The sequence below is a fragment of the Arachis ipaensis genome, chromosome B1, assembly GCF_059453495.1.
Source record: "Arachis ipaensis isolate K30076 ecotype BB chromosome B1, ASM5945349v1, whole genome shotgun sequence".
Lineage (NCBI taxonomy): Eukaryota > Viridiplantae > Streptophyta > Magnoliopsida > Fabales > Fabaceae > Arachis > Arachis ipaensis.
Window position 1 is genome coordinate 150,350,526 of NC_142436.1, and position 20,247 is coordinate 150,370,772.

A 20,247-nucleotide genomic window follows, 5' to 3' on the forward strand; every position below is an offset into this window, starting at 1 on the left:
TTTTGTTCTCCATCCCCATTCCCGCGGAAAAAATTCCCCACAATCGGATCCTCATTTGGAGCAGTCCCCGCAGGGATCCCCGCGTCTCGGAAAATTTTGCCATCCCCAATGCTTGCTGCCATGAAGTTGTTTTTAGCTTCACGGTCAAAAGTTGCCATTTTAAATGCGCCAATGGGTGAATGAAATTCAAGATGTGTGTACACTTTGTGATAACCAAAACCTTCGCCTTTGACTAAACCACAACTATTCTTAATTCATTCTATTCTAACCCAACCTGAGATAAATCCACTAAGGGAAAGTAATCAAAGTATAAGAAACTAATTTTTAGTTATCCAACATTAGTCAATTTTAATGTAGGGTTACAATTTAGGATTTTGAGTTAAAAATTTATAATTTACCATTTAGAATTTAAAACATACAAAATAATTTTAAAATTAACTAATGTTGACTTAAAAAATTAATTGCCTAGCTTTACTCATCCACTAAACAACTTGGTTTCAAATTGTCAATTATGTGAATAAATACCAATTGTTACATGATACAGGAAGGGTGCCAAATTCATATGGTACTGATATAGGGATATCTCAATTGGGAAAACTATCTCACATCATTTGAAAAATTAAACAATTTTCAGATGGTGTAAAAGCAGATTTAGAGACGTCACAAATCACTAGACTAAACAAAGCTAGGTTTATGACTCAGATTGCAACCTTTATGTAACATTTCTGTTTACTTTCAGATATGGCAAGGCTCCAATTACGTTGTCATAGTCAGCCCTGCTTACTGGGTGCTGCACATGACAATAAAAAGGAGTTAGACATGAGAATGCAAATCCTATCATTTCATATAATGATATATATAGCAAATTCAAGCTAACACTTGTACTCATGCAAACTACCCACCTTATACATGATGAATAAGAAAATTTCAAAGATGTAAAATTTCCAATGGGGCATGTTAGTTGAATCCAAGTCAGATACCTAAGCCCTTCCGCATTACAAGTTACAACTAGCATCATTCTAGAAATCCAACTATAGACGGGATGATGTTGGTTTGGTAGAGGGAAACAAGTTCAAAACACTGGATTTCTCTAAAACCCATAATCAACTAAGTGCTAAGATGAGTATAAATTTCAGATACTCGGGCAGTAATTACTGACAAACTTTATGAAGTCACTCATATATGAAGTCACTCTGTGAACAGGTAGTATGGCAAGTAGAAATCAATGGAATGAAAAATATTGGGGAAGAAACTCAACTATATGATAAATGACTAGAAAGAATGACTTTTGTTCATGTTATGAACCTTCGTCCTAAATCAGACACCAATAGCTACAAACTACAAATGCCATTGCATTATAGTTTCTGACATGTTTCTTCCCCCTCCTATTTGAAGGTAGATAAGTGAAGGTGTTTTAATATCATGATTTTCAATTTATCACCATTTCAAATGGAGAGAAGGCTGGGAGACAGTTTATACTCCAGCTTTTGCTTGTAAGCCCAAAGTCACCCCTATTCCTCTAATCCCACCACGGCACCACCCCAACAAAGAAAATAAGTTAACATAGAAATCTTAGTAAAGTCAGCAGTTATCAATTTATTGAATTCAGATCAAAAGAAAACGAGAATTAGTTGAAGAATCCTCAATAAACAAGCAAAGTTAACCCTCTTCAGAATCAGCAAACATTCAATCCAATTCCTTGTAAAACAATGTCATCAGTCATCAGCCATCATAAAAATTCGCCCAATATTCAACAGTCATATTACTTCTACACTCTTAAGATACTCAGGGAAATTGCACTTCACATGCCAAAACAACAAAACCAACAGCACCAATAAAAAAAATTTAAATATCAGCAAACCAATTGCAGTTCGCAATTGCATGTAAGAAATTGGTAACTGGTAGCCAAAGCAGAATGCTTAATTTATTACTTAAAAGAAGCCTCGCACCTTGGCCATTGTTGCCACTGAAATTAGACCACTATCTAAGAAGCTAAGACACAACCTTATCCATAGAAGAAAACCAAAGAACAATCAAACAAATCAATGAAATAAAATACAACTACAGTACCATTTTGGAGAGTCGCAATTTCCTCTTGGTATTCTTCTTGGCCAACAAATGCTGCTTCCCAGCTCTCCTGCGCACAATTTTCCCTCGACCTGTCACCCTAAATCGCTTCGCCGATGCCTGCAAACAACGATACAAATGACATTCAAACAAAGGATGTAATCCAAATTTCACCATTCAAACCTAAAAAAATCGTAGCTTTATCAGAATACTAAAAAATATTAAACTTATTTTTCCTTCTTATTACACAACTGTTAATGAAACTTGGAGTTACTCTTACCTCGCAGAAAAGACCAATTCAACAAAGAAAGGAGTGGAAGAGAGAGAAAGAGAGAGAAAGGGGAAGGGACCTTGTGAGTTTTCATTTTGTAGCCCTTGGCAGAAACAATGGTGAGGTGCTGAATCCTTGTAGGGTTAACGGTGCAGAGTCTGTGAGGAAGCGTTGAGCCAGAAATGCAGCTTGACGAACTGAGTTTCAGTGAGCTGAACTTGTTCAACAGAGGAACATCAACTGAAGAAGAGTGAGAAACACGTGTATAGGGAGCGCGTGGTGGAAGCCTGAAGGGAAAGGAAACCGTTGCCGTTGCACACGCCATGTTTCGGAATCGAAGGTGTGAGGTTCAAAGGGAAGATTAGCTTGTGGTTGTGGATAATGATTAAAGAGAGGCCTGGCCAGGGGTTCCTCAATCTTTCTCTTTTTTGCTGTTGTGTCCCCCTATCTTTACTATATTCACATGAAAACACAATTCTCTCCTTTTTTTTTTTGGACACACTTTGGGCCTTGAGAGTTCTCTTCTGTTTAACGATTGGGCCTTGACAATTATATTACTTTTAGTTTTCATTATATGGACTCTGGGCTTCTCTTAATTTGGTTTGGCTCACCATAATCTTATTGCTAATTTTGGTCTCCCCACCCTCCCTCTATTGGAGCTTGGTAATGATTAATTGGCTATCCATGATAGCAACTCTATTAGTATGGCTAAAATATATATAATTAGATCATTTATTTATCATAGTCTGTACAATTAGTTAGAAACTTAGAATAACAATTTTGTTAGTCTCTTGTATATAAGATTATTTTTTATACAGTACAAGGTGTGATTTGTCACACTAACAAAAAATCTTTAGCTCTATTTTCCATATTCTCTCCTATCCTTATTCTTCTTGTTAGAATAAATTAATTTCAATATCCCAGATCATCCATATTAAATCATCAAAAATATATCATATCATAATGCGGAAGCGTATCTAAATTCATAAACATGAATCATACGATCGGAAGAGTTTGGATCTTGTGGTTTTTTCGATCTTCCTCAACCAAAGCCTTCTGTATTCCTAGGAGGCTGAACTGCAACTCTTTTGATGGGGAAAGAGTAACAAAGGCGGCTTTGGTATATTGAGGACCGAAACCCTGTAGGCCTATTTATATTTGAGCATGGCACCCATTAAACCCTTAAACCCAAATAAAATAGTATCTAAAACCCAAAAGATAATATATCTAAAATCCAAAAAAAGATAATTATCTAAAAAACAAAAAATAATATCCGGTTTTATTCTCATTTAATTCCAAATCAAAAGTAATAATGACTTATTCATTAGTAATAAATGAGATCATCATTATATAAGTCATTTAATTTGAAATAGCATAATTTGTGATTATAATTAATATATGTATTGCCCACAAATAAGTTAGGAAATTAAATAATTTCCTAACAATCTCCCACTTGGACTATACATATATTCTTTCTTGACATAATCACATCTTATAAATTTTATGTGCGCATCTGAATGCTATTTCTCTCATTACTTTAACAATCTGGTCCGTCTCATACATTAGATATGGAATTACCGCAACTTTTATCACATTAAATGCCGTGACTAAACCACGCCAATCACCATCCTAATATACTCAACGACATAGATCAAATTTGGATGAGTAATATGGAAATTACATGCCAAGTGATCTCATGCATGTCTATTTCCAGCTGGTCCAACTTTATTGAGATCAAACACAATACAAATATTGCAAAATGAACATTTCACATAACATGAAATAAACCATCAACTTAATTCTGCAGAAAAATAACTCAATATCTGTCATAGGACATATAGTATAAAATAAACTCCCACTAAACCAAGGCATCACAAATATTGACACCCATCCGAGCAGTGTGCTCATGAAAAACTTTAGGGATCAATCCCTTGGTTAATGGGTCTGCTAGCATATACTCTGTTCCTATATGTTCTATGGAAATCTGTTTTTCTTAACCTTTCTCCTTGACAACTAAGAGCTTGATGTCTATATGCTTCGATTCTGTCAAGCTCTTATTGTTATTGGAGTATAGTACTGCTGACTTATTGTCACAAAATATCTTTAATGGCCTTTCAATGTCATCTACTATATGAAGCTCAGTGACAAAGTTTCGCAACCATATGCCATGAAATCGGAATCAGAGTACCTAATGATCTCCAAATTTTCTGATCTCCGATAAATAAGCATGTAATCCTTTGTTCTCTTTAAATAACGCATTACGCGTTTAACAGCTATCCAATGATCCATGCCCGGATTGCTCAAGTATTTACCCAACACTCCCACTATAAATGATATATCGGGATGTGTGCAGACTTAAGCATACACTAAATTTCCTAGTTCTGATGCATAAAGTTTATCATACATTGCTATCTTCTCAAAATCATTTTTGGGGCATTGCTTGAGACTAAACTTGTCTCTTTTAGCTACGGGTGTGTCCATTGGTCTACAACTTTTCATGCCATATCTACTTAAAATCTTTTTGATATAGTTCTTTTGTGATAATCTAAGAATACCTTGAGAGCGATCTCTTAGTATCTCGATTCCTAATACAAAAGAGGCATCATCAAGATCTTTCATTTCGAATTTGTTCGATAGAAATTTCTTAGTTTCATGCAACAAGCCTATATCTTTACTGGCAAGTAGAATGTCATCAACATGTAAGACCAAAAGGATGTATTTACTCCCACTGAACTTGCGGTATACACACTCATCTATAATGTTTACCTCAAAACCATGAGGTAATGACTTGATGAACTTGTGATACCATTGACGGAAAGCTTGTTTGAGATTATAGATAGATTTTCTCCTTTTTCTATTGAATCTCCTTAATGACACTTCTTGAGGTTGTTGAGCTTGCTATATGGGTTGGGGTTGATGAGGATTCTCATCATTTTCTTGTACTGTAGCAGTATCTCGAGCAACAACAATATTCTCATTGTTCTCTTGTACTGTAACTGGATCTACAGTAGAATTCTTATTTTGCTCTTGTACTATAATGGTATCTTGAACAACAATAGGCACAAGGACCTGATCATTATCAGTTACAGAATCCTCATCAAAAGCAACATTCTTAATATTTCCTTCCCCCCAAACTCAACATCCTCAAGAAATCTCGCATTTTCCGTTTCAAAAAAATAGACCTTGATGCAGGATTGTAAAACTTGTACCCCCGTGAGCGCTCAACGTAACCAACAAAGTAGCAACTAATTGTTCTTGAGTCTAATTTCTTTCATGCGGCCTATAAGGTCACGCCTTAGCTGGACATCTCCAAATATGCAAATGCTTTATACTGGGCCTTTTCCCAGTCCAAATTTCATATGGGGTTTTGTTAACTGCTTTGTTTGGCACCCTATTAAGGATGTACACTGCGGTCTTTAAGGCTTCTCCCCAGAGTAATTCAGGCAAAGAAGAATGACTAATCATACTTCTCACCATGTCCTTAAGAGTTCGGTTACTTCGCTCTACAACACCATTCATGCTAGGTTTGCCTGACATGGTGTATTGCGGAACAATACCACACTCCTCTAGGAAAAGAGCAAAAGGCCCGGGACGTTGCTCACCTGAACCGTCATATCTTCCGTAGTATTCACCACCACGATCAGATTTGACAGTTTTAATTTTCTTTCTAAGTTGAAGTTCAACTTCAGCTTTGAAAGACTTGAAAACATCCAAGGCTTGACACTTTTCATGAATTAAATATAGATACCCATAACGAGAGTAATCATCTATGAACGTAATAAAGTACCGTTGTCCATTCCAAGAGACAGTAAGGAATGGACCACATATATCGGTATGTATCAGTTCTAAGACATCTTTAGCTCTCTCAGCACCTAATTTCCTTTCGTTTGTCCTTTTTCCCTTTATGCACTCAATGCAGACTTCAAAGTCCGCCAAATTTAGGTGTCCAAGAATTCTATCCGACACGAGCCTCTGAATTCTCTATTTAGAGATGTGACCTAGGCGTTTGTGCCATAATGATGCCGAATTCTCATTTAGTTTTCGTTTTGTACCTGTTTGCAATATTTTATTATTATAGGAATTTAAGTTAAGCCTATATAGATTATCCACCAAATGACCAGAGCAAACATTATTCGAATTATAAAAGAGACTGACTTTATTGTCTCCGAATGAACAAAAATAACCTGATTTGTCCAAACGAGAAACAGAAACCAAATTTCGTCTAAATGACGGTACATAAAATGTCTCTAATAAATCCAAGTAAAATCCACTCGTGGAACATAATCTAAAGGTTCCTATAGCTTCAACTGCAACTATATTGCCGTCTGCCACGTAGATGTATCTTTCAGCATCACTTGGCGGTCGGCTCCACAGGCAACCCTGCATAATAACACTTACATGAGTAGTAGTAACAGAATCTACCCACCAAGTATCAACAGGTGCATAACTTAAACTAGCCTCAGAACAAACGAAAGTAAGAATTATACCTTTCTTTACACGCCATGTGGCATATTTGGTACAATCCTTCTTCATGTGTCCCACCTTCTTACAGAAGAAACAGGTTGAAACTTGATCCTGTTTCTTAGCCTTTTTCTGCTGAGAAGGCACATCCGCAGTGGTATTACGCTTTCTTTTATACTGAGAAGATGAAACTATGTGAGCACTTTCAGTCTTATCTTGCTGTAGCCTCTCTTCTTCTTGCACACAGTGAGATATAAGCTCATTTAAGGACCAAGTGTCTTTCAGAGTGTTATAACTCACTTTGAATTGCCCAAAGTGTGCAGGAAGGGAAATCAAAATGAATGCACGAGTAAATCTTCAGATAACTCTAACTTTAGTGCTTTCAATTTTGAAGCAAGATGAGACATTTTCATAATGTACTCCCTTATGTTCCCTTTATCTTTATACCTCATGGAGACAAGTTTGCTCAAAAGGCTACTTGCCTCCGCCTTTTCATTCTTAGTAAAGAATTTTTCAACATCTTTCAGGAACTGTTTGGCATCTTTATCCTCAGTAATTGAGCCCCGAAACGCCTCAGGAATTGAGCGTTTCATGATCATAATGCTCATTCGATTGGATCTCTCCCACTTCTCTATTTTAACCTCATTGAGGTTTTCCGGAGTGGAAGTGGGTTTCTCCTCTCGAAGAGCTATAACTAGATCCATACAACCGAGGACAATCTCCACAGTATCCTTCCAAACTTTAAAGTTTGAACCATTCAGCATAGGAATACTGCTAATTTGCGCAGAAACATTGGTAGCTAAAGCCATAGTTTCTGGATTAGAACAAAAAGAACATGCAGTAAATATTAGTTAATTAATGGGTAAAAATTCATATTGAGATATCCAGTACAACATTAATTTTCAATCTTTGGATAGAAAAATTAACTGTAAGTGATACTCTCATTGCAGTAATCAAATATTGTCAAAATTCATGTCACACATTAAGCCTTTCTTTGGACCGACTTAATGCGCACATGGAAACTTAAACTTCGCAACCTATTTATTACCGCATATATTTTCTATTAATTGGCCAAACAATAACCTTCCTTTGGGCCGATTATTGACCGCATAATTAATAGAAAATAAACAAAAGTGTGCAATGCTTATTATTTGGCCAAACAATAAACTTCCTTTGGGCCGATTATTGTTCGCATAAATAATAAGCATTACTTTATTTTTAATTTGTTACCCAAACATGTATTTATTTTCAATATGTATATGTAATTCGGCCAAATATAGACCTTCCTTTGGGCCGACCAATATTCGCATGAATTACATAACACCATATTCCTAATGTTTTAAATAAATCAATTTTCACAAAAGAGGCTACTTTGGCAGCATAATGTTCAATCAATTTATTTTAAAACCAAATCTTTATAAAATTAGTGGGTATAATAATCCAAATTGTTACTAGTTTCTTTATGTAACAATTAAATAATATTTTCTATTATTCAAATATTATTAATATGTATACATAATTTGGCCAAATATAAACCTCCTTTTAGATCAATTAATATTCGCATAAGTTATATATACATAATAATCTTTATATCCTTTACTCAATTAATAGAATAAATCAATTATCATATCAAATAAAAAAAAATAGATACAGTAAAATATATATATGCGCGGGCAATAATATATATACACGCAATCATATTAAACCCACACCAAAAGATTTAATAAAGCCATACATGTATGCACAGTAACACACCCATAGTAAACGTATGTTTATAAAGAATTACAATACAGAATATTTGCATTAAAAAAAAAAAATCCTGTGTTCGTGCCTCGGTACCATGTATATATTTATATAACGCACACATGCATATATATATATATATATATATCTCCATCGAAAGAATGATACAAAAAAAAACTGATATTTTTGATGACTAAATTATGGATGGCTCTGATACCACTTGTTAGAATAAATTAATTTCAATATCCCAGATCATCTATATTGAATCATCAAAAATATATCATATCATAATGCGGAAGCGTATCTGAATTCATAAACATGAATCATACGATCGGAAGAGTTTGGATCTTGTGGTTCTTTCAATCTTCCTCAACCAAAGCCTTCTGTATTCCTAGGAGGCTGAACTGCAACTCTTTTGATGGGGAAAGAGTAACGAAGGCGGCTTTGGTATATTGGGGACCGAAACCCTGTAGGCCTATTTATATTTGAGCATGGCACCCATTAAACCCTTAAGCCCAAATAAAATAGTATCTAAAACCCAAAAGATAATATATCTAAAATCCAAAAAAAGATAATTATCTAAGGAACAAAAATAATATCCGATTTTATTCTCATTTAATTCCAAATCAAAAATAATAATGACTTATTCATTAGTAATAAATGAGATCATCATTATATAAGTCATTTAATTTAAAACAGTATAATTTGTGATTATAATTAATATATGTATTGCCCACAAATAAGTTAGGAAATTAAATAATTTCCTAACACTTCTTTCTTCTCTTTCACCATTTTTCTTCTTTTTTCCTTTTGCACAGCTTTCCTAGCTCACTGGCTTAGATGTCAAATTTTAACATGATGCGATGAGCACGGAGATGGCAAATTTTAACTGGATTTTTGGTTTTCATGTTAATCTAACTATATACATCTTAGTCATGCTAATAGAATTTTTATAATGGATAGCCAATTAATCATTAACAAGCTCCAACACCCTCCCCCACCAAAAATAAAAAATAAAAATAAAAAAGCACCATTTTTCGGATTTTTATTTTTAATATGGAGGGAGGTATGGGGTGATACAGCATTATGGAAAATAGGGGTGCTTTCTTTGCATGTGGTGTTAGGAGGCTGAAATCAGACCGAGAGATTTAGAGCAAGGAATTCGGACGGTCCAATTAGAGGGGAGCTACAGAAAAATATTTTTTTAATAAAAATCGGAGGGTCCGTTTTGATTTAAAAAAAATAAATAAAAAAAAACTAAAAACGGAGGGTCCGTTTTCATTTAAAGGAAAAATTAAAAAAAATAAAAGTGGTAAACGAATGGTCCGTTTTGAGTTTTCAAAAAAAAAAAAACGTAAACGGAGGGTCCAATATCATTTTAAATAGAAAAAAAAAAAAACAAAAACTAATCGGACGGTCCAATTTATGGTCAACAAATTTTTTAACAAAGAACTCGGACCTGTCCCACACATGTTTCTAACACCTGTATACACCATAACCAAACACAACTCACACTCTCCTCCAATATAAAAAAAAAATTAGCCCCATTTTTCAATGCTTTCGTTACTTAGTCGGAAGTTGAACTTGTTTAAGTAGGCAAGTAGAAAAATAGTAGATTATCAAATCCATTCTTGATGATTTAATATGTTTATCATTCCTATAAGCCTTATGTTTTTCAATCACTAACTAGTGTTGAACCAAATAGAAGGAAGTGTTTAGTGTTCATTAAAAATTATAAAAAAAAATTGACGAAATAACTTTATCTTTTAAAATTAATACTCAAAATTTTATATAATATCATTGTTAAAACTTTTCAGATAGAAAAACAATATTACTTGTTACTCCTGGGTAGGACAAATAACCGATTCAATTTTGGAATTTTGGTCCTCTAAAATATGCACATCATAGATAATAAAGTGCAAATCTCACATATTGACTACAAAGTGACAGCAAGATAGATTACACATTAGATTAAAAGCAATATATTAGCCTAAGCCATATAGGGGAGGTACATAGGGAGAATTGGGGATCAAAGCACACACAAAAAGAATAAAAATAAAAAACATGAATATGACTGCTACAGCATGTATCACCGCTCTAGAGTGAAAAAGATGATGAAGCTAATTCCTCAGCTGTCACCGGATTATGCAGCTGCAGTCACAATCAAACGTTCTAGTTAACCAACCTTAAATAACTTACATTCCACAACTATTTCCACATTTTTTTCCCTCTAAAGCTTATTTTAATCAATTTAACTATCATATAATACAAGTTATGTGCAATTTAATTCCAAATCAGTGTACGGAATCTCATTCATGAAGCCAAAAAGGGAGAAACGGAACTTACAGCTTGCGAAAGAGTAAGGCAGTGAAAAGCACGGAAGAGATCATCGTTGTTGGAAGGAGCGAACTCATGGTTCCAATACGTGACGTCACGGAACGTTGCACTGGTTTCCCAACACTCATCACTCTTCTTTGATAAAACAAAACCAGAGAAGCCATGAGGAAGAGGGAGACTAGTACCTTGGAGCAACCTCCCTCTAAAATGGGCTTGCTGTAACGGTAAACCGTCGACCCCAACGCCGGTGAGCTTGGGTTTAAAATAGTCGGAAACGGAGGCGGGGCCATCGTGTTTCACACAGCACGGAACCTGGTGGATGCGACCGCTTAGGTCCTCGGCTTCGTCTTTCTTCAGAACTATGTTAGCAGGGGCTCCTCTTCCTCCTTTCTCCATTCTCTACTGTTGCTTCTCCAATGCCCTTTCAAACCCTAACCTAATCCCAAATTTCTCGATTTCCCAATTTGAAGTCAGCGGGTTTCGCGCCAAATGCATTAAAAGAAAAAGATAAATTAACCAGATATGTTTATTTAAATTAGCATTTTTAGTTATGTAAAAATTCATTATTAGATTCAATGTAACTCGTAAAATTAAATTTGACAACAATGATTAGATTATCAATGACACTGTTTATTTATCAAATACTCATAACACCCGTGTAAATATATAGTTATTATAAATTAATTAGTATTTAAATTACTTTTAAATTAACAAAATAAAAAAAATTGTATTAATTGTTAAAAGAATACTGGTGCTAAAATAATATCAACCATAAAAAATTTAGACGTAGCAAAATTGATAAATTATATGCCATGAAATTCTTTAGAAATTTTGAGTGTCCCTTGCCTTTTTAAGTTTTAACTATATGCTGCTTTACCGTTTTATGTGATCAGGCGTTACACTATTGTATTGATATAAATTATAATATGCTGCCAATTGTATAATCGAAAACCCCGTTCCTTTGCATACAAATGGCTTAACAAAAAGAACATAACGTTGCTGCATATATAACATAAGAAGCATCATATCTAGTCCGTTAAAAAGATTCTCTTCTTCCAAAAACTACACAAAGCTTCCCGTCCAAGAATTCAAGCTACCAATGTGCATAACTCTTCTACGTTATCTTCTGGTCAATATGGCTACTGCTTCCCACTCCAAACTACATATCACATCCTGCATGACAATCAACGAAATTAAGATTTTGATCTTCAACTTGGTCAGTAAAAGGGAACCACCAAAAAATACCATCTGATGATTTAACATACAACAAACAATCTTAGCTGCATCAACTTACAGATGGGTTATGTCGATCAATATCAAAGCCGTTGATGGCACAAGGTTCTGCTAGCAGCTCAATAGGTTCCTCACCTACACATGGTAAGAATACAAAATTAAAGATGCAAGGAAAAAATTTTTAGTGACTAGTGCAATAAAAACAATGCTATACTATAGATATTAGATAGTAATAAATTAGAAGTCCAACTAGCAAGTTGCATTAGTAAAGGACATATATACCTTGCTCAATTATGGCGAGAATTCCATCCTCTGAACAGATCACGGCAGGTAAGATCCGAGTAGATGTCGTGCTTGATTTTATGCATCGATCATATTGAACCTCCCAGACCTCGCTTTCAGATATTGACTGGACTCCAGCTTCAGAGAGTATAATGGGTTGTTGTTGCCACCTAAGATCCCAGGCAAAAACAGTACCTAAGGACCCTCCAGCCTGAGAATATATTGTGATTCCAGAAATGTCAGAAGAAGCTTACAACTAAAGCACTAAGATCTGAGCATCTCCAGACCACAAGAACTCAGGAGTCAGGAACCATTCAACCTGCAGTTGCTATCGCAGAAGCTAAAAACAACTAACACTTTCCACAACTGACAATGTCACCAAATTGGTATTACATGTTGTTTAATCAGTAATCACCCATCCAAGAGATACTAAACGCTGTCCTGGAATAATGTCATAAAGTCTTACAAATGCCATTAAATTTATCCCACATTTATATCTACAAATTTAGCAAAATGCTTCACCATTAGATACCTTTCATATATTTAGGTAGTAGTCTACAACTGAATTCAAAGAAGCACCTGCAAGCACCATAAACTACATATGCAGCACTAAAATCTAATATCAGTCATGCTCCTAACTCTTATCCGGGTATTTAGGATTTAGATGAAGTATCTTGTAAATCATTCAAAAATAAATCAATAAAGAAAGAAAGAACATACCAGGCAAGTGTGCTTTCTGGATGGATGAATATCGATAGAGTGCACTATTCCAGCAGTGAATTTCTGATCCCTGCAACAAAACAACCAACAGCAGCTATCAAATACAAAGAAGTGGCACATATCAATGGTAACAAGAGAACAAGCATAATTGAATTTAACTAATTTCACACAATCTAATCCTCTCCAACACTTCGAACAATTGCAAAGCTCGCCATTTTCCTTACCAGTTAGCCTTAAACTGAGAAACCGGCCCACCGGGCTTCCTCTTGTCCCACCACTGAAGACTGAACCCATAACCACCTGTGGCGAACTCCATCGGCGACGCCCACTTCGCTGCCGTGTACGAAACCAACCCACCACTATCGAACAACCTATCACAGCTCAAATTCGAATTCCCAATACTAACTAAGTTGACCCTCCCATCTTCCCCAACGGTCACGCACTCTACCCCACCGTCCATGAGGTCAACGCACGAGCCCGGCACCGAGTGAAGCCCCTCCTCCTCGGGCATCGACACCTCCGATTCAAACGTTGCATCCGCAGAATCTGAAAACAGAATGTGGAGTGATCCGGCGGCGGTGGAGGCGGCGACGACGGTTTTCTGGAGGAACTGGGAGGCCCTTAGGGAGGAGACGCGGGAAGATGAGGAAAACGAAGAGTGAGGTTGGAGGGACAGTGGGTTAGGGTTTAAGGAGTGGATTTCGATGGAAGAGGAACCGGAATCGGTGTCGAATGCGGCGAGCACCGCGAACCGGTCGAACGTTGATAGCGGCGGAAGCCACCTAACGGCGTCGATGTACTTGTGCTGTGGGAGACGGTGGATTACTGGGCGTTCCGATACCGACATTGCCGTCGCTGCCATTCACAAGGGTTTAGAAGGGTTTTTCACTTTCTCCCAATTCTGAAGATTTTAATTTTGCATAGGGAAAAGGTGGGAAATGGGAATGTATTCTTTTACTGAAATGCCCCTGGAGTTTAAAGTGAATTACCTGGTTGCCCCTGTTTGTTTTCACCTTTTTCTTTGAATTTGTGATGGTCAAGTATTAATTATAGATTGTGGATAAGAGGAGAATATGGTGGTAGTTGCTGGAAGGAGTTTTGGTGTTATCTTCTGCTTCGGTTGTTCTTCTCTTCCTGCGACCAAAAGTCAAAGGAAGTTTGGGACAACAACGTTGGCAAAGAGGGACGAGGTTCAAGAGAACAGCAAGAGTGAAAAGCGATCCTTTTTCTCACTGAAGATTTCAAAATCATTTCTTGCTCGAACTGCTATTGGAGTGTTTGGGTTGGGGTTCATTGATGCTGGGTAACCTTGCATTTTTTTTCTCTGTTACTTCTGAATTCTGAAAGGTTTGTTAAATGCGCGGCTCATTATTAGAATGGTTTCAAATGCTGTTATTCAGGTACAGTGGAGACTGGTCAAGGACTGGAGTGATAACAACACAGAATGAGGAATTGCTTAGGCTTGCAGCTTTTCTAGTAGTTCCCTTGTGTATCTTTCTCATTGTTTCTCTACCCGTTGATTCAGATTCGTATACTTCTTAATTCTGCATGAGTTTAATGTGCATAACTTGTATGTTTAAGTATTTCAACATTTCTTGTTGGGTATGAATTGTTGCTTTAAATGATCTGAAGATTTACCCTTTCCAGTAGGCTATTGATTGGCCTAGTTCAATAGTTTCAGGTTAGTGTGACTGTTTAAGCGTCATAAAATTAAAAAATCGATTGGTTACTAACATTCAATGGTTTCCTGAGGAAAAAACTGTAAACATTTGAATGATCAATCTCTGTTTCTCAATGCGGTTCAATCAATGAGGTGGCTACTGTTATGCAACAGAAGAAGTTTCTTGCCTTCTTGGTGTCTGTTATCATTTTATCACCCTTATCAGGTAAAGTGGTATACAACACTCACCGTCGAGTTAACGAGAAAAGTAGGAACAGAAATGCAGAACAAAGAAGAAAAGAGGAAAGTTAGTGCAGATATGTGTTTGTTACATTATCTCATCAAGGCATGTCATAGCCTAAAATTTTCATGCATATAATCACAAAATATGTGAACATAACCGCTGCCTTGATAATTCTGTCGAGAATTTTTTTGTGCCCACTTTCATATCCTTCTAAATTAAATTAGCCATACTAAGAGATCAAGATTAGTGTCTCATTGTCACGGTCTAATGCATGGTGCTGCTCAGCCAATATATGAAAATCAAATTATTAAGAGTGAACACGAGGCCTAGTACGTTACCAACATTTTGCAATTGCAATGCACAAGAAATATTGAGAAAGAAGTGGTACAATAATGGTACATACAAGATACAACAAGAACGGGTGGTTTCTCTCACAAGTTAACCAACCAGCTAGCCTTTCTACTGATATGTAAGATAGTACTATGACTCATACAACAGGAGACAACCTAATTGTGATTTGCTAAAATGAACAAGTTGGGGATCCCAGTCGAAAATCCAATATAACTAGTGTGGCAACACTATGAGCAAGTGCACCAAGAACAACAAAAACATGAAATATCTGATGGCTTTGCCCTGCAAGATCAAATGCTCCAGGCTTCCATCGCTCTGGTATCCTAGACACATAAAATCCAGCTCCTGTGGCATATAGGACTGCCATGGCAAGCTCATATCCAACCGCAATGTTTATATGTGGATGTCCCCAGTGCAGGGCAAGTGCATGAGCTGCAGGAATTATGCCTGAAAACCCCATGCAGAGGAACAAGGAGGCCCTGAGAGGTCTGAACCGTGGCGAGGAAAATGATGGTGCAAGAAGGGTAATAATGGCTAGGATTCCCAGCACAGATATTGATGTCAAATAGAACAATCTTGCATATGGATTGCATAAGAAAGCATAGTAAATTGGAGCAATGAAGGAACAAACAATCATAAGTGAAATTCCAGCGTAATCTAGACGCCAGAAAAAGAGGCTGAAACTTTCGGAGTGGCAAGCTAGAAGATGGGACAGAGAACTGCAAGCAAGGCACCCCATTCCCCCAGCTAAGAAAACGAACCACGGCCATCGAGGAACTGTTTCTACACCAGATTCTCTCATGTTGAGAAGGATAGATGGATCCTGAACGTGTCTCAAATGCAAATCCTGGAAAACATAAATTAAAAAATATATAAAACAAAAGAAAAAATGATTGAACAGGTATGACTTCATTAGTTATCACATCAAGTTTACTAAATCATTTTTTAATTCATATAAAAATCATTGTTAGTATATGAAAGATACAGAGGACACTATTACACGATTTAAGAATGCACATTAATTTCTTGGCAAGTCCCAAATCATGATCTGCCGTGTATCTGGTCTAAAAATTCGTAAGACTGAAGCTTAATAATATACCAGCCAAAAGGTTGTATGACTGCTGCTTAATAATAATACGATATCCATGAAAATGTAAAAGTAATAACATGAGCTATGATGAACAAGTATGGCAAGATAAACATGCAATGATTGTAACTTATAGTTAGTGAAAGGAATCTACTTGTAATAGATCAAGCTAAGTAAGCACGTAAAAGGAAGTTACATATGCTATGTGATGACACATGAAAACAAATCAAGCGTAGTGCGGTGCTCCTGATTAACAAGAAAACAAACATTTTCAAATATTAATATAAATCTTTTAACAATTTATCCTCCTTTTATTATTATTTTATTATAGATATTTAATTTTTTTGGCATATCTATGCATTATAATAAGATGATGAGAAGATGCCAACAAATGAATTAAAATTAAATAAAAGCTAACCGGAAATGCAACGGTGTCAGAGTGGTTTATCTCCTTCGCCGTCGTCAACAACCCAAACGCCGCCGGTACTCTGGTGGTTCCACCTCAAACATACACGACATCAGATCATCTTGGCATTATTAACACAACACAGCACACACAAGGAAACAAGAAAACGACACCGCATCACCGTCAATAACTTAATAACAGAACAGTCAATACCTGAGCAAATCGCCGAAGCCTAGCTTCGCCGTCGCCGTGGTGCTCATCACGGCCATAGCAGCAAATATCAGAAATCCACCTAAGTGACTGCAGGAAAAAACACGTTGTAACCATTGCACACCAATTGTTTGTAGAAAATGGCGTGAGAGAGAGTCAGAAATCGGAGAGAAGAGTTGTGTGAAGTGCAGCTAACTCACGTCCAAATGTTTAGGGTTTCATTGTGCCATGCGAAGATGCTCCACAAGGCATCCTTCACCGGCCACTCGGAACGGTAATAATCGAGGATGAACTCGCTGTCTCTAAGGTACTCCGGTAGCTCCTCGAACCTCACCAATCGTTTCTGGAACCTCTTCGTTTCCTTCGATCTCGAATCATTTTTTATGCTCTCGACAACTTTTCGGCCGTTCTTGTTGCCGCTCCGGCGGCTGCTGGTCATCTTTGATGGTTTGGTCGCTTGTTTGCTTGCCCGCCGTGTTCGCAATGCCTCGCCGGGAAACTTCACCGGTTCCGTCTCCGGCTATGATTATCGCCCTGTCCAGGCATTCTCGAAAGTTGTATTTAACAATTTATATTTATAGTCAAGACAAGACAACACCATGTGATCCGTTTCATCCATTTTTTTTTTTTATTCTTGGAATAATATATTTAGTTAAAAAATTATATTTTTTAGTAATTTAAAAAGGCATAGTATAAATAGCCAAGTAAGCCATGCTTATCAATACTTTGACAATTGTACAAAATTATTTAGAGTGAAGAATTATTTTTGTCCACAATATTTTAAAATTGTTTTAATGTTATCTGTTATTAGTGATATCTTAATAGAATCGATAGTATTATAATATTAAAATGAGAAAAACTTTTAGTAATTTTAGTTATTATTTAACTAGTATAAATATTAAATTATTTTTAACACACAAATTTTATTAATTTATGTGTATAAATTTTAAAAAATGTAAGTATAAATTATATTGATTCATATGTATAAAATATTGATAAATATATACAATATATATATTTTTTGTGTATAAAATATCTATAAATATGAATGCAAATTATTATTAACAAAATATTAACTAAAAATAATAATATTTACTAACTATATAGTATTGCTTTTAAAACAATTTTAAAATATTAAAAACTTGATTAAAAAAAAATTTAATATTAGAAACAAGTTTAGGATCCTAAATATTAGGGGATAAAAACGTTATTTTACTCTAAAATTTTGTTAATAATTTTTTGGACAAAGTTATCATTTACCATACTATATTAACAATCTAAATAAATTTAGTATCATAAAATTTATTTTAGTCCCTATTTTAATATAAGTTCTTACCCATATTCTTATAATTATTAACAATCCAATAAAGTAAGAATTTAATTTTGATGTATTGTAAGTATAAAATCGTTTTACACATACATTCAATTACATAAACGTCACATTAACAAAAATAACTATCTTTTACATTGACTGCGTGAATAGTCATCTAAGAGAATAATTATGATTGCACGAATATATAAAACATTTTACATTGTCAGTGTATTAAAATTAAACTCATAAAGTAATATCTTATAACTTATTTTATTATGTATTTTAAAATAATTACAAATATTTTATTTTTTAATTATATTAATTTTATTTATCATTTATTTTAATCAAATATATTAATGTAACCTTTTAATTTGGGATTAACTTATATTTATATTAGTATCATTTTCTGTAAAAAAATAATTATTAGACCAACAAATAAATATATTAGACTAAAAAACTTTTTTAAAATACCAAAATATAAAAAAAAAATATTAAAAAATCTCAAACAAAAAATAGTAAAATATAAAATAATAAAAACAAATACAATAAAAATTTATCCAATATTTAGATGTATTATTTTCAAATTTTTTTAAAATACTAAATTTTTTTACCTACTTTTTTAATTTATTTCTTTATCTTAGTCCAAGATATTAACTATATATTGTGTAGTAAGCATATAAATTTATTCATTCTTTAATTAATAATGGCTATATCCTTTTAAATGTCTTTTGTTAAAATATTTGAGTTTAACACAAAACCAAGATAATATTCAACTAAAAGAACTACTATATTAGAATAACTGAAGTGATCATTGAATAATTATAAGCTTTTTTTTAAATTCTACCATTTTCCACAATGATGATAGATTTATAGGTTCAAAGTAATTTACAATATTTTTTTCTTTTTCAAGATAGATAATAAAAATTTTACTACAAAAAGATAGGTTATAATTTGTATTTACCATTTATACATAAACACCATTATATATAATAATTACTCATGATCCCTACAAAAAAAGAAGATAATACAAGAAAATGAGTAAAAGATGCACAACAGCTTCATCAATGTTATTTCATTAGTCAGTCTCTCAAAATTAAAAATAAAATTAAGCAAAGAATACAATTTAAACATTGAGAAGACTCAATACATAAAGAATTAGAATAAATTAACTTGTTTTGAGATAAAAATAAAAAAATTTATAATAAAAAATTATAAAAACTTAAATAAATAGAAACAAAATAAAATAAATAGAAAAGATAAACTACAATAACGAATAATAATATCTTATAAGTTATAAAAAAATAAAAAAGTATAAAGAATACATCATCAAAGAAAAAAAAGTATTACTGAATAAAAAAGTATTTGGTAAAAAAATAAGATCATCTTTTAGCATATATGATTTTTACCGTGAATAAATTATGTGTAATACAAAAATAGGTAAAACAAAAAAAAAAAGAAAGAATAAAATTATTTTTTTAATAAATTGAATAAATATTTACAACCATATAATTATTAGTGGACACATAACTATTAGACAATAAATTACAAAAAAAATGTTATTAACTAGAAATATTAGATTTGACATTAAAATAACACACACATATATATATATATAAACAATGAATAAAATTTGAAATTTAAAATCAAAATATTTAAAATCAAAGAAGAAAATAAAAAAAAAACTTTTGGTAAATAACAACTCAAATATTAACATGACAATAAATGAAATAAAATAATATATAGTTGAATTAATTAAATTAAATAATTCATATAATAAATTTAGTATGATTTTTTTACTCGATAAAGTAAGTTAAATTAATAAAAAATATTTTATAAATATGTCATGTAAAAATTATAATATTT

General features: G+C 34.0%; 5 protein-coding genes across 5 annotated transcripts; 1 reads left to right on the top strand and 4 right to left on the bottom strand.

Annotated features, from left to right (window-relative positions):
* Positions 1-491: 491 nt before the first annotated feature.
* Positions 492-3,224, bottom strand: PRPL35 (Ribosomal protein L35). Its single transcript, XM_016344990.3, has 3 exons — positions 2,418-3,224; positions 2,071-2,187; positions 492-790 (listed from the first exon to the last, which is right to left on the bottom strand). The coding sequence occupies exons 1-3, from the start codon at positions 2,661-2,663 to the stop codon at positions 713-715; spliced, it is 441 nt and encodes a 146-aa protein (XP_016200476.1). The 5' UTR covers positions 2,664-3,224; the 3' UTR covers positions 492-712.
* Positions 3,225-10,449: 7,225 nt separating this feature from the next.
* LOC107620378 (ribonuclease H2 subunit C-like protein) lies at positions 10,450-11,350 on the bottom strand. The gene is made up of 2 exons (XM_016322545.3): positions 10,889-11,350; positions 10,450-10,693 (listed from the first exon to the last, which is right to left on the bottom strand). Exons 1-2 carry the CDS (start codon positions 11,273-11,275, stop codon positions 10,640-10,642), a joined length of 441 nt encoding a protein of 146 aa, XP_016178031.1. The 5' UTR covers positions 11,276-11,350; the 3' UTR covers positions 10,450-10,639.
* A 449-nt stretch (positions 11,351-11,799) lies between these two features.
* LOC107641508 (Transducin/WD40 repeat-like superfamily protein) lies at positions 11,800-14,152 on the bottom strand. Its single transcript, XM_016345000.3, has 5 exons — positions 13,339-14,152; positions 13,115-13,184; positions 12,395-12,605; positions 12,174-12,247; positions 11,800-12,052 (listed from the first exon to the last, which is right to left on the bottom strand). Exons 1-5 carry the CDS (start codon positions 13,974-13,976, stop codon positions 11,999-12,001), a joined length of 1,047 nt encoding a protein of 348 aa, XP_016200486.1. The 5' UTR covers positions 13,977-14,152; the 3' UTR covers positions 11,800-11,998.
* A 35-nt stretch (positions 14,153-14,187) lies between these two features.
* On the top strand, positions 14,188-14,768 carry LOC107620388 (DNA-directed RNA polymerase subunit beta). Its single transcript, XM_016322554.3, has 2 exons — positions 14,188-14,417; positions 14,515-14,768. The coding sequence occupies exons 1-2, from the start codon at positions 14,188-14,190 to the stop codon at positions 14,654-14,656; spliced, it is 372 nt and encodes a 123-aa protein (XP_016178040.1). The 3' UTR covers positions 14,657-14,768.
* Positions 14,769-15,361: 593 nt separating this feature from the next.
* HHP2 (heptahelical transmembrane protein2) lies at positions 15,362-17,685 on the bottom strand. Its single transcript, XM_016345007.3, has 4 exons — positions 17,273-17,685; positions 17,076-17,162; positions 16,875-16,944; positions 15,362-16,216 (listed from the first exon to the last, which is right to left on the bottom strand). The coding sequence occupies exons 1-4, from the start codon at positions 17,509-17,511 to the stop codon at positions 15,539-15,541; spliced, it is 1,074 nt and encodes a 357-aa protein (XP_016200493.1). The 5' UTR covers positions 17,512-17,685; the 3' UTR covers positions 15,362-15,538.
* Between the last annotated feature and the right edge of the window lie 2,562 nt (positions 17,686-20,247).

What these genes read in the sequence shown, in the direction of transcription:
- PRPL35 (XM_016344990.3), bottom strand. Translation starts at nt 2,663, where the DNA reads ATGGCGTGTGCAACGGCAACGGTTTCCTTTCCCTTCAGGCTTCCACCA. An exon ending in ACAAAATGAAAACTCACAAG is followed by an intron (nt 2,188 to 2,417) that starts GTCCCTTCCCCT and finishes CGTTGTTTGCAG; the next exon opens with GCATCGGCGAAGCGATTTAG. An exon ending in AATTGCGACTCTCCAAAATG is followed by an intron (nt 791 to 2,070) that starts GTACTGTAGTTG and finishes TGTCATGTGCAG; the next exon opens with CACCCAGTAAGCAGGGCTGA.
- LOC107620378 (XM_016322545.3), bottom strand. Translation starts at nt 11,275, where the DNA reads ATGGAGAAAGGAGGAAGAGGAGCCCCTGCTAACATAGTTCTGAAGAAA. An exon ending in GCCTTACTCTTTCGCAAGCT is followed by an intron (nt 10,694 to 10,888) that starts GTAAGTTCCGTT and finishes TTGTGACTGCAG; the next exon opens with CTGCATAATCCGGTGACAGC.
- LOC107641508 (XM_016345000.3), bottom strand. Translation starts at nt 13,976, where the DNA reads ATGGCAGCGACGGCAATGTCGGTATCGGAACGCCCAGTAATCCACCGT. An exon ending in CCAGAAAGCACACTTGCCTG is followed by an intron (nt 12,606 to 13,114) that starts GTATGTTCTTTC and finishes ATATATTCTCAG; the next exon opens with GCTGGAGGGTCCTTAGGTAC. An exon ending in TCTCGCCATAATTGAGCAAG is followed by an intron (nt 12,248 to 12,394) that starts GTATATATGTCC and finishes TACCATGTGTAG; the next exon opens with GTGAGGAACCTATTGAGCTG.
- LOC107620388 (XM_016322554.3), top strand. Translation starts at nt 14,188, where the DNA reads ATGGTGGTAGTTGCTGGAAGGAGTTTTGGTGTTATCTTCTGCTTCGGT. An exon ending in TTGGGGTTCATTGATGCTGG is followed by an intron (nt 14,418 to 14,514) that starts GTAACCTTGCAT and finishes GCTGTTATTCAG; the next exon opens with GTACAGTGGAGACTGGTCAA.
- HHP2 (XM_016345007.3), bottom strand. Translation starts at nt 17,511, where the DNA reads ATGACCAGCAGCCGCCGGAGCGGCAACAAGAACGGCCGAAAAGTTGTC. An exon ending in GAAACCCTAAACATTTGGAC is followed by an intron (nt 17,163 to 17,272) that starts GTGAGTTAGCTG and finishes TTTTTCCTGCAG; the next exon opens with TCACTTAGGTGGATTTCTGA. An exon ending in GGCTTCGGCGATTTGCTCAG is followed by an intron (nt 16,945 to 17,075) that starts GTATTGACTGTT and finishes TGGAACCACCAG; the next exon opens with AGTACCGGCGGCGTTTGGGT.